Source organism: Pogona vitticeps, chromosome 5, assembly GCF_051106095.1.
Source record: "Pogona vitticeps strain Pit_001003342236 chromosome 5, PviZW2.1, whole genome shotgun sequence".
Classification (NCBI taxonomy): Eukaryota; Metazoa; Chordata; class Lepidosauria; order Squamata; family Agamidae; genus Pogona; species Pogona vitticeps.
In genome coordinates, this window is record NC_135787.1 from 13843470 (window position 1) to 13855899 (window position 12430).

Consider the following 12430-nt stretch of genomic DNA (forward strand, 5'->3'; position numbering starts at 1 on the left):
TATTTTCTGTTTGCTGCTTGCCTTTGCAACAGACTAGCAGAGTCATACAGAATCTCCATCATGGGTGCCTGAGGAAACCTGCACGCAGGGAAGCCAGTTCTTAGGGTTTCTGCAAGCAACCTTAGAGATCTTGTCCTCCTGCACTATCTCTAAAAATTGATTCCTTGAAGATAGTGAAAGGCAACTACGGTACTCATCTTCAGAGGGATTATGTCTCTTCAGCAGTCACAAGCTGAACAGAGGGCTGCTGTACTTTGCCAATATAATGACTAGATTCGTCTTTAAAAGATCTCCTACCCAAAACCAGATAAAAAGTCTATCTAATCCAGCAGCAGTGACCAATCACATCTCCATATAAAGGCCACAAAAGCCAAGAAGAAGACAGCAAGCCATTCCCTGACTCCTTCCTTCCAGCTATTTGTAGCTCGGATCACCTGTTTTGCATGCAGAAGATGCCCAGATTCAGTACCTGACATCTCCTGGTAAAGCTGATCAAGAAAACCCTTTCTCATAGAGGTAAAGGTAAAGGTAAAGGTTCCCCTTGACAATTTTTGTCCAGTCGTGTTCGACTCTAGGGGGCGGTGCTCATCCCCGTTTCCAAGCCATAGAGCCAGCATTTTGTCCAAAGACAATCTTCTGTGGTCACATGGCCAGTGCGACTTAGGCACGGAACGCTATTACCTTCCCATCGAGGTGGTCCCTATTGATCTACTTGCATTTGCATGCTTTCGAACCGCTAGGTTGGCGGGAGCTGGGACAAGCGACGGGCGCTCACTCCGTCGCGTGGATTCGATCTTATGACTGCTTGGTCTTCTGACCCTGCAGCACAGGCTTCTGCAGTTTAGCCCGCAGCACCACCACGTCCCACACTTCTCATAGAGAGCCACTCACAATACAGAGTTAGGTCACCAGCTGCCACTGCTGGTTTCACGTCCTCTAGATTTCACCGAGCATTGTTTCGGCCACTAAGCAGAAGAAGACTAGTGTCTTTCCTACCCTTTCTTCCAATTTCTCTTCTCCTTTTTGTCTGCTGTCTCATATTGTACATTATAAGGCCTGAAGGAAGCTGCTATTATTATCTATATCATAAGCTACTCTGGGAGACTTTTGTGGCTGAATGGTGGGATATAAGCACAATAAACAAAGAAATAAAAAAGAGATGAATCTCCTTGGTACAAAGCAACTTTGTTATCTGAAGCATCTGAATATGTTAGGTTGCATTTTGTTTTCTGGGCAAATAGTCACTGATAAATCTGTCCTCCATGTGCCTAGTTTCTGTTTAATTGTGAACTTATTATATTCTGTGTATCTACACTTATGAAGCTCAAACATCACCATCCATGCATAAGAGGGAAATATCAGCAAGCCTGCCACAATTCAGAGATGTGAAGGAGTACTTCTTTTTAAAAAGTCTTTAGTATGGCAACCTAAGGAACAAGAATGTTCCCATTCTCTTCATACCCTGTTTTTCCACATTTCCTATATCATGGCAAAACAATATGTTTTCCATCCTATCAGACCCTTCAAGCTCTTGCTCCCATTTGTCCTCCAAACCAGAAGAAGAAAACATGATTGAAACGTCATTTAAACCCAGTTTGGATGATAATACAAATCAAAGTGTTCTAACTGTGGATTATTGTCGGAAGAGGATAAGTAGAACATGCAGAAGAAACAGGAAACAGGTTGAAAGCTTAGATACATAATACCCAGACCTTCAAAATATCCCCCCTTTTTTCAAACTACACTTCCCAGAATCCCAAGCAAGCATAGTGTTGACCAGTTTTACTAACTAATCAGTTGCATTAAATAATTTTGCAATTCATGGCTGGCCCTATCATTCTGCAGAGTGTGGCAGCCAGCTCCAGAAGCAGAACTGCCATGTCATGAAACAGCTGCCAGTGGATCCTTTTTAAATGTTGTCACTGTTGTATTTGTAATGCTGGGACTGGAGAAAGGTACTGTACTTAGGAGATTTTTTTTTCCTATGATGAAAAAGCTTTGGGTACTGCGCACCTTGAATTAAATGGTGGACACCATTTGCTATTCTGCCTTAGGAGGCCAGATCTTTTAGCCTAGCCCTGCTACACTTCTATATTTTTGAATGAGAAAGAAAAATCCCTTTTATATTGTTAATGTTTTACCTCTTCATGACTCTACTTAGTCTGTTCCCTCTCTCTCTCTCTCTCTCTCTCTCTCTCTCTCTCTCATGGGAAACACAGCTCTTGAGCCTTTTCCTGGCAGAGGAAATGTTACAACCTCTTTTTCATCTTATAGTGAAATGACAAAAGAGATACTAAAGGACAGGCTTAAAATAACATAGTAGTCATGATAGAGTTACAAAGGAAGAGGGGCTTTTGAACGAATAGTTTGAATATTATCCACCTATGGGGTGGCACTGGTTTCACTGGAACACATCACAGCTTGTGATATTCCTTCATCTACGGGAAGAGGTTCAAAAAGATCTGTTTTATGGCTGTATTCAGAGAGGCGACACAGGCCTGCTAGTGGTAATCAAATCCCTCAAGTTAGTGCTAAATCACAAGGAAAATGCCGCAGTTTTATCCGCTAAAATCCATTTTTATTCACCTAGCTAAATCAGGATGTGTCATTTATCAAGCAGATAATTGAGGAAGAAAACACGGGTGAACAGAAGACCCATCATTGCTGGAATGTTGCCATACTAGAGCGGGACAGTTCTAAAAAGAGCTACAGAAGTGCATTAAAGATCCTTAAAATGCAGGGAGTGCATTAAAATACAGTCTATGTTTCTGAAAGATGTCACAGGCATTTCCTTATCTTGATAGGTCCTCTTTGCAAAATGCTCTACAAATGTCGATCTCAGAAGCCAAGGAAGGAAGGAGAAGATAAGAGGCATATAACATTACGTATTTTGGGGGGGAAATTGGATAGAAGCAAGTGTCCCTTCCCCATCTCATAATACTAGAAATCAAGACCATCCAACCAAGCTGAGTGGTGGGAAATTCAAAACAGATAAAAAAATTAGATACATTTCTTCTCATAAGTGGATAAATGAGAAATTTTTCTACAGTAATACATGTTGTAGTGATGGTTAGCAATATGAATGGTTTCAATGGCTTTCATGGAAGATGAGACTGTTAATAGATAATATAATGGCTATACGTCATCTCTTCAGTATCTGAAGGTGTAATTCCTCTCAACTATGGTTTCCAGAACTCACTGGCTGGTCTCAAGGAATTGTAGTACTTCCCTTTTTCTCCACGGGGGGGAGACAAATCTCAGTGTGAGTAATGCTAGAGAATGATAAATTGCACCCATCTACACTTCTTCCCAGTTAGCACCAGGACCCATCTGTTCAGCATGAAAATGCTTGTATTTAGGAAGGGACTGAGAAGAAAGGTGGCAGGTGCCTGAACTTGGAGCAAAGCAGGGAATGGAGCACCAGCATTGTGACTTGTGAAACTTCTTGTTGCACAAACCCTGAAGCCCTATCAAATCCTTGTCTTCCACGCCTCTGTGACTTCAAGTGGGCTTTCCCTCTGGTCTTTGATTTTGGCTCAGAGATTTCCAGGAATGGGATGCTGTTGCTCTGACAACCCTACTCATAACAGCAATTGTTGGGGTACCATGAGTCGGAGGATGCTTTTGCAACAAAGAGATCTGAACTTAAACACTGGGCCAACTCAAAACATTTTGCTGCCTGAGGCAAAAGAAATGAGATGGTACACACATTCTGTATACCCAAGCCAATCTGACTGCAAGTTAAACATTTCAACACTGGGAAGGAGACAGGGTCCTGCACCATACTTGAGAACAGCAGGTTAGTTTCAGGCTTACAGGACATGCTGTGGTACATACAATGTTGTACAAGAGAGATGAATTCCAAAGGAACAGCTGAGCAGGTCACCACTGCTGACCTCAAGTAATTGCCCCATTCAAACTAAGGGCAAGGCTAGCCCTGTTGCATTTTGTATACAGAACTCTACACATTATTCCAAAAGGCTTCATACAGTGTTGATAACACTCTCTGTTACTACAACAGAAGAAGCAAGTCCCCGTTCCCATTCTAATTTTGCCTCTTTGGGATTGGGCTCCTTTCTAGTTCGGAAGGGTATGGTATGGTGCAGCTCACTCTGTATCTGCTAAACAAAGCATAGGAGATCTTAGGAGTATCACTCAGGTATCAAAGAATCTCCTGTACTGTGACATTCTCTTGAGTTCTCTTAACTTTGCCAGTTTTGGCCAACTACATAGCGGGTTTTGGGGATTGCAAAATTCATCAGCTGATTTTGTATTTTTTAAAAAACAACTCAGCTACACAATCTTTAACTGTACCTGAAAATCAAGGTTAATATTCTATAGATCAATGTTGATTAGAAGCTGGGAGAAAGAGCAACACAATCAGCTAGGAGACCCCTAGTGTTAATATGATTTCAGCTGCAAGTAGTGCAGATAATAGAAGTCTGATATAAATCACTTTCCAGATGTCATAAAACAGCTGTCTCCTAGGCCACATCTCTCCAGAGAGCAGGGCTAGCAAAACTGACCTATTATATATGCCCTTGTAAGGATTGTTATTATAATGGAAATCATGGTAAAGAATGGGAAGTTCTGCAGATGTTGTCAGGTTGCCACACCCATCAGCTGGAGACCTCCAGTTGATTTAGCCATTGAAGAATATAAGACTTGCAGTCCCAGACCATCTGGAGCAGTGGTCCCCAACCTTGGGCCTCCAAATGTTCTTGGACTTCAACTCCCAGAAATCCTGGCCAGCAGAGGTGATTGTGAAGGCTTCTGGAAATTGTAGTCCAAGAACATCTGGAGGCCCAAGGTTGGGGACCACTGATCTGAAGAGCCCTGGATTCCCCATCCCAAGGAATGTGAATCAAGATACTGTATATAATCCCTGCTGTTCCTAATGAAACTGCTATAGATATGTAAAGCTGGCTGAAAAGCTCAGAGATTTAGGTATCTGGTTGAGGAGCTGGAGGTTGGGAGTTCAATTCCCCACTGTGCAACCCACAAGAGTCAGCCTGTGTGGCCTTGGGCAAGCTGTATAGTGCTAAGGCACTCCCAGAAGAAGGGAATGGTAAACCACTTCTGACTATTCCCTACCTGGAAATGGTCACCACCACATCACAAGTCAGAATTGATTCAATGGCACACAATTGTTATTATATAGATATATAAAACAAAAGTGGCTGTTTTATTCTGCAGAAATCTTTGTTCTCCAAAGATCATCAGTAGCTTTGATGTGAGACCTCCACAGTTTTACAGACACAAAGCAAAATCACAGGATCTGGCATCTTTCTAAATCAGTTGTCTTCTACTACTTCTTTGTTTTCCCTCTACGTTTGAATACTCTACAAGAAAACAAAACAAAACATTGAATACTCCAGGTTAATGCAGAATCTTATGCTTGGGGTGTTTCTGGCTTCTGCTAAGCACTGTTTCTTCATTACAGCAGAGTTTATATGCCTCTAAAATAATATTTTCCCCCAAAGTCTCCATTTCTGTAGATGGTGCTGTAGTGAGCAAAAAAAGAAAGAAAGCCAAGGATTTGCAGCAAAGGCAATCTTGTTTTTGATTAGGGATGAAATCGCAGCCACTTTGCAAAGCTTTTTAAGTGAACATGCCAGTATGAATGCTGAACAGAGGACAGAGAGAGAAACTTCATGGCAATTATGTGTTAAGAGGATGCCAAGAGAACAGTATGATAAGGTCTAAGCTGCTGTTTCATTATTTGAACTAAGCAGGCCTCAGCCTGGATCAGTACCAGAGAGAAGATGGAAAATGTATTGAAAACAATTTGCAGTTGTTTGATAATCTGGTTCAGTGAAGTACCTCTTCTTTCCTTCCCACCTGTTAGTTCCAATGATCCAAGAAAGCAGCAAGAACACCATCAAAACATCTCTTTAGATTGATGTCACATGCATCAGGCCCTCTACAAAGTCAAAAAAATGTAATATTCAGTATTTTTTTAACAGCTCCCTAATTTCCCAAGATTCCATGCAGTTAAGTATAGTTTAGGAAATAAGTGAGGATAGATGCATGAATATGTTTGTAGACAGACAGATATCCTGCATCTATTTAACCTATTTAAAACAGGTGGCAAGAGACTATTTTTAAACCCATTCTTTATTGTTGTTCTGGGTTTTTCGGGCTCTTATGCCATGTTCTGAAGGTTGTTCTTCCTGATGTTTCGCCAGTCTCTGTGGCCGGCATCTTCAGAGGACAGCAACCTGTGCAACCATTCTTTATTGGTTACAGCTATATCCGATAGCTCCTAGGACCACCGTTACTAACCTGATTTGAGAAGCTAAAGGAGGACCAGGCCTGGTGAATATTAGGATGAGAAGCAGGTAGAGATAACCAGGAAATCCTACCTGTCATCAGAGCTGACTATGCTGGGCTAAGTGGCCCTTTCTCTCCATTTTTATCTTCACAACAGACGTGGGCAGTAGGTTTGGATGAGAGATAGTCCAAGGTTTTCCCCTAGCTGGACTTTGCAGTCATCCCTTTGTTGTTGTTTAGTCATTAAGTCATGTCCGACTCTTTGTGACCCCATGGACCAGAGCACGCCAGGCCCTCTTGTCTTCCACTGCCTGCCAGAGTTGGGTCAAATTCATGTTGGTAGCTTCAATGACACTGTCTATCCCTTAGGGATTACTTATTTGCTTCTTCCTGGAAGCAGCACAATCCTATTTGCATTTGTGAAGTCCCACTTTGTTCACATGAGGTTTATTCCCATCAAAGTATATTTAGAATAGCAGACTTAATATAGAAGGCTGTGCACACTTTTCTGGCACTAAGCTCGTTGAACAGAGAAAGACTTAGTTCTGAGTCAATATGCATAGGATTGTACTGCAAGCATCTTTCCCTGGAGTGAGCTCCACAGAATATAGTCAGACTTAGTTCCACTGGAGACTGCATACGATGTTGCTGTACAATTAAGGTGAGAGAATCGGGGCTTTGACCTGGGGCACCCATGTTTAAAAGAAGTTGGCAATTGCTGCTGAAAGGGCATGAACCTCATGCACCCCAAGCACATATCCCACTTCCATCCACTCTACCCCAGGCAAAACGAAATGCAAAACAGGAAGGAAGGAACACTTAGAAGCAGGCATTCTTGCCCATTTCTCTACCCTTTTTCCAAATATGCCAGTAACCCAAGCTTAACCAATGGGGAAGCAAAGCCACCACCACCACCCCGAAGCATGATGTAAATATAGAGAAAGAAGCTGTTTTAAATTGAGCTCAGCCATCGGTCCACCTAACTCCACTTTTTTCTGCTCCACGTAGCAGCTGATCTCTAAAGTAGTACTTCTCAACTTTTGGTATCTTGCATCCCACCAATCTCTCTGCCAAAGGATTTGGATCCCATCATAATAGAAACCTTACTTTTCCCAAGAAATACATGTTTATGTTTGCAGACCTTCTACTACAGTTATTGTCTACTACATGTTTTAAAGTACATTTTAGATGCTATATGAACCGAACAACACGATTGCCGTGAACAGCTGAAAAGTGTAATGATACTGTTATTATTCATATTTGTTGTGCAAACCCTGTACACTAAGTCTGTGTTGTCCGAAATGTAAATGTACCATCAGTTGAAAAGCTCTGCTCTAAGGCCTTCTCAGCCTTGTGACCTTAGAGATGGTGGGTCATGATTAGCAGTCAAGAAATCATTATGCATATGACCCCATGTCCCTGGGATCTCCAAAGGGGGGGGGGGTGAGAGAAATCCTTCCAACAAAGAAGACTTGGTGGTTTTCCTTAAACCAATGTGGCTTCTTTATATCCACCTTGTTTTGCTTCCATCACCATCTCAAAGAAGTTTAGGAAACTGGAAGAGGGTTTTCAGCCACTGTACTTCTGACTTTATTTTAGACAGTGATATGATCTGAGAGAGGGTATAAAACTTGTTACTTAACCTCTGCAGCTTGTCCACCTCTACCCTAAGTCCTTATGGATGGGTTCAGCATTTTGTCCAGCATTCACTAGCACATAGACTCATCAGCGGAAGTCCAAGGTATTTTGCTGTCTGAGGCAAAGGTCAAGATGGTGGCTCTTCTACTGCACATGAAAAGGTGACTAGACTAACAATTCACCATTACTTCAGCACTGGCAACAAAGACTCTCTGTCAACTATACATCATACATATTTAGGGAGCCCAAGGTGAATTATATAGGAGAAAGGAACACACATGAAGTCCATAAGTATGCAGGAGATTGAGGTGGAGGATGTCCTCAGAGCTCTCTTCCAGCACCATGATTCTTTCAAGGGGATAAGGATTTGTTTTGAGCAAGGTAGCCAGGCCAGCAAGCAAAACCCACAATTGTCAAGTCCCATTAATGTTCCTCAGAATGTCCCCAACTCTGAAAATAGGTTTACAGTAGCTTGAGCAATAATTTTGCCTTCCAGTGATTGACTCATGTTCTAAGAAGTCATTCGATGATGGCTACAAAGTGCCAGCGACACAGAACACACACATGGATGTGCCTTTTGGGAGACACTTACAAACAGCATTGTCTAATAAGTACCCTTATATGTTGTGTGTGTTTGTACACACAGACATACGCTTCTCAAACAGTAAGAGAAGACTCTGTTGTGGTTTTTTTCCCCTGGTAAGCACACAAGCAGAGAACGCCAAGGGCAGCCAGTATTTCTATACTAAGATTTTTTCCTCTTACTCTCTCCGAAATAATTTCACTATCACAAAGCCACCCTGCCATAGAACACAACAACAAACTGTATGCTTACAAAATATTATACTGTATCCTGCAAAATGCTCAACTAGAAGAAGAGTCTGCCTGGCTAAGGGGAGGGAAAAGGGAGCAGGTTTCTGACTGAATAGCTCACATCACACCATATCTGTCATTCATTCAATAAATGGGGGGGGGGGTAGGGTTGGGTAGGGGCAGAGAACAATCAGTCGCTCTAAACCAGAAAATGGATAAGTATAATTGAGGGTTGTCAGATGTCCCTTCTTCTATCAGCACATCTTATCCTAAGGGGCGGCCTCTTGTTTCCCATCATCCGGTCGCCGGAACATTCCTTTGTTTTCAAATTTTGATCCAGCCGTCCGATGAATGCTACCTTGAGAGGGCAGACATGAAAATACCACAAGGGGAAGGAGATGCTGAGGGGAACAGCTGCCCCACTCAAGCAGGCATTTGCATTTCCCACCTCCTTCACAGTTTACTGCTTCCAAGGTACCGAGAAAGATTCTTTGATTCCTCATTCTCATGATGTTGGAAACAAGCCTCTTTGCATGTCGTTGAGTTCAACACAATCACTGTCTATCTTCCCTGTCAGCAGTTCTCTCTCTCTCTCCCACACGCACACACACACACACCCATCTTTATTGGCCTTGCGCGGGAATATCAGCAACCCAGAGGCAGCTAGCACAGTCAACACGGCAAAAATATCAAGTGGTACATCATTCAATCCACTAACACCACTATCTTCTATCCTTTCTTTCTTTGGCCCTCTGCGTTCCCTCCCTCTTCAAAACAAAAAAGAAAGCTGTCTCTGTCTCTAGAGCCAAACCATTTTTTTTAAATTTTATTTTCTATTTTTGCAAAGCTCTAGGAAAGAAAAGTAATCCATAGCCGGATGAGAAGATGGGAAACCTGCATTGAAGGAACAGAGAGGCTATGCAGCAAAAGGCACCCATGTAAACAAGCCGATGGTCACTGAGGATACCAAAACACACAAATACTGTACACGCACATGCACAAAGCAAAGAGCAAATCTCTTATGGGGCTGATCTGCAGGATTTTGACCTCCAAGAGAGGTGCATGCAAACACTTTCTATCTTTATTCGGGCCCGCATTGCAGAATGAAGAAAAAAATGCTATCCAAACATTTTGTCCTTTTGTAATAGCCGGGCTGGCTGTCAAAGGCTACTCCGGTTAGGGGTACATTGATTTCACTGCAGTCTTTATAAGAATGTATATAGGATATCCTTTCACAACACACAACACTTCCCCCTCTACCATAACACCGCACTGCCCTAAATCGTGGGTGTATTAAAAAAAAAAAGATGGATTCCCCCCCCCTTCGGTTACAAGTCACTGTTATGCAAGAGAGTGATGTTTATGTTAAGAAATGACTTCCTACCGGCAAAACACTTAATTTCCCGCTCGCATCTTCACCTCTGGACCGTCATCCCTCATACCCACACATACCCATATCCCACCAAGATAGTTTTCAAGAGAGAGGCGCACTTCGGGTTCATTTCCAGATGCATCAACCATTGGCAATGGGGGCGCGCGGGGGGGGGGGAGAGGCGGAAGCTAAGCTGTGACCATTAAGGCGAAGAGTGGATTTCGAAAAATGCCATAAACGGAGTCATTTACATTTTTTAAAAAAAAGGAATAGTGGAAGTGACACAGCCAGGCACGGTGTAAGGAGACCACATCTACATGACCGTGTCTTTTTTCGGAGGTGGGTGGAGGGAGGGGAAGGAGATGAAAGGATGCTCCAGAGGACAAGGGAATGGAGGGCGCAGCACCACTGTTTACATCCCCCCCCCAGCTTGCTCAAAGAAACTCAGGTCCGCCCGAGGGCTGGGACCGTGTGGATACACAGACCCTCGCCTGCCACCGACACCGGAGAGACCCGCGGAATTACTGACCCCCCCGACGCAGCAAGCCCGAAGATGCGCCTCCGGCTTCCAGCGGTGCAGCAGCTGCCTTCTTGCTTCGGCTAGCACTTTACTTCATTAACCTGCCTCTTCCTCCCTCTCTGCCTCCCCTTTCTCTCTCCCCCCCCACCGTCGACCTACACACACCGCCCCCTCCCCCTCCTCTTTATTATTTTTAACAGCAATCAATATTCATCCGCCCGCCTCCTCTCACAAAGACGGCGGAGGTGGGGGGGGGGGGAGAGAGAGAGAGAGAAGGAAGGGAAGGAGGAGGGGGGGGTCGCCTTCCCAGCGGCCATCACTTACCATTCCTCGCCTTGCGGACTAGCCTCCTGACTGGGCTGAAGCAGGACCAGGACGAGCAGCGGCGGCGGCAGCAGCGACCTTACGTGGTCTTTCGCAACCGCCCCATTGTCAATAGTGGAGAGGAGCGGAGGCGGTGGCGGGGGGGGGGGGCGTTGAAAACACCAGGGGGGAAGAGACGCGGGGAGTTCAGTGGGGAGGGGGGGAAGGTGGAGAGACCGATGGGCAGGTGGCCGCGAGGAGGCCGGCTGGTTGGAGGCGGTGGGCGAGGGGCGGGCGGAGGGAGGGAAGGAAGGATGGGGAGGCGCGGACAAAATGGAAGGTCTTGCGCGCTCAGCAGCAAGGCAATCCCGCCCCGCGCCCCCCAAACAGCGGGGAGGACGAGTCCCAAAGAGCGGGCGGGGGGGGGGGGGTCCGGAGTGGCCGTCAGCAAGCGAGGGACCCAAGCGGGGCTGAGGAAGGGGGGGAGGCGCGGAGCTGAAGGGGGAGGAGCAAGGTGGCGGGTTGCTGAATCACCCTCTTTTACTGTCGGGAGACCGGGGTGGAGGGTGAGGATGATGCCGCCGCTGCCGGCTGTACCATTGTGGAAGGCGCAGCTACCCGAGGAGATGGGCAGAGGAGGGCTTGGGGACCGGGGCTGCCATGGCAACGGGAAGGAGCACACATGACGTCAAAGCCCGGGGATGGTCTGGTGGGGTGGGGAGGGGAGGGGAGGAGGAGCGGGGCGGGGACCGCGGAGGGAGGGAGGGAGGGAGAAGGGGGGGGAACACGGCGGAAGGCCCCTCCTCTGCCGCTATTGTATCGCCGGGTGGAAATCGGGAAGGAGGGAGGCCAGCTGGACCCGCTCCGGTGATGGCTTGGCAGCCGCCGCGGGAGCATCTGTAAGACCAGCCTGAGTTGACTTGGGGGGGGGGGGCTCCCTTCCTCCCCGCCCCTCCTTCCCGCCAGATAATTGGGGCATCATCACCTGCACGGGAGGGGGGGAGCGAAAGACGCCATCGGGCCGAGATCTCCCTGTCTTTGACAATGGGGCGGTTGCGAAAGCCACGGGGAACACCCCGAGGAGTAAACCCACCTTGGGCGATCGTCTGTAAGGACCACTTGCTCTCTCCCTCCGGCCTTTCCAAATGGCCTCCTTTCTTCTACCAAACACCCCAGGCTTTGTCGCCATTGGCTTTTGGGCCTGTGGGTTTGAGAAAGAGGTGGCTCAGGGTGCCACTCTGGCACCTGAGCCAACAAGGGGGGGGGGGGCATGGGCATTGCATGAAAACGCATGACCTAAATGTACAGATGCAAAGGTAGGAATGCTTTTAAAAACAATTGCAAGAGACCTACAAGACGGGGAAGGTCCTGGCCATATAGCTTAAGTGACTTCCAAGTCTGCTCTCCAGGGTACTAATTGTGAATGGGCAATTTCAGGGTCCCAGATCTCTTTCCATATAGTTCTTTAAAGCAGAGTTGCATCCTACAGCTCTTAACAGAGGACACTATCA

At 45.7% G+C, this 12430-nt stretch overlaps 1 protein-coding gene across 25 annotated transcripts in view; it reads right to left on the reverse strand.

Annotated features, from left to right (window-relative positions):
* Nucleotides 1-11056, reverse strand: part of MAPK10 (mitogen-activated protein kinase 10) — a 254583-nt gene extending 243527 nt beyond the window's left edge. For 8 of the 25 annotated variants that reach the window (XM_078394527.1, XM_078394540.1, XM_020805388.3 and 5 more), the window contains exon 1: nucleotides 10941-11056. Coding sequence is in view for 4 of the 25 variants with exons in the window: in XM_078394536.1 (XP_078250662.1) it covers nucleotides 10941-10943 (3 nt within the window). In the remaining 21 variants the exon portion in view is untranslated. Of the gene's footprint in view, nucleotides 1-10625; nucleotides 10886-10940 lie in introns of those variants that run through there. The other 17 variants (XM_073001995.2, XM_078394538.1, XM_020805389.3 and 14 more) reach the window with 14 other exon arrangements.
* Nucleotides 11057-12430: the final 1374 nt, after the last annotated feature.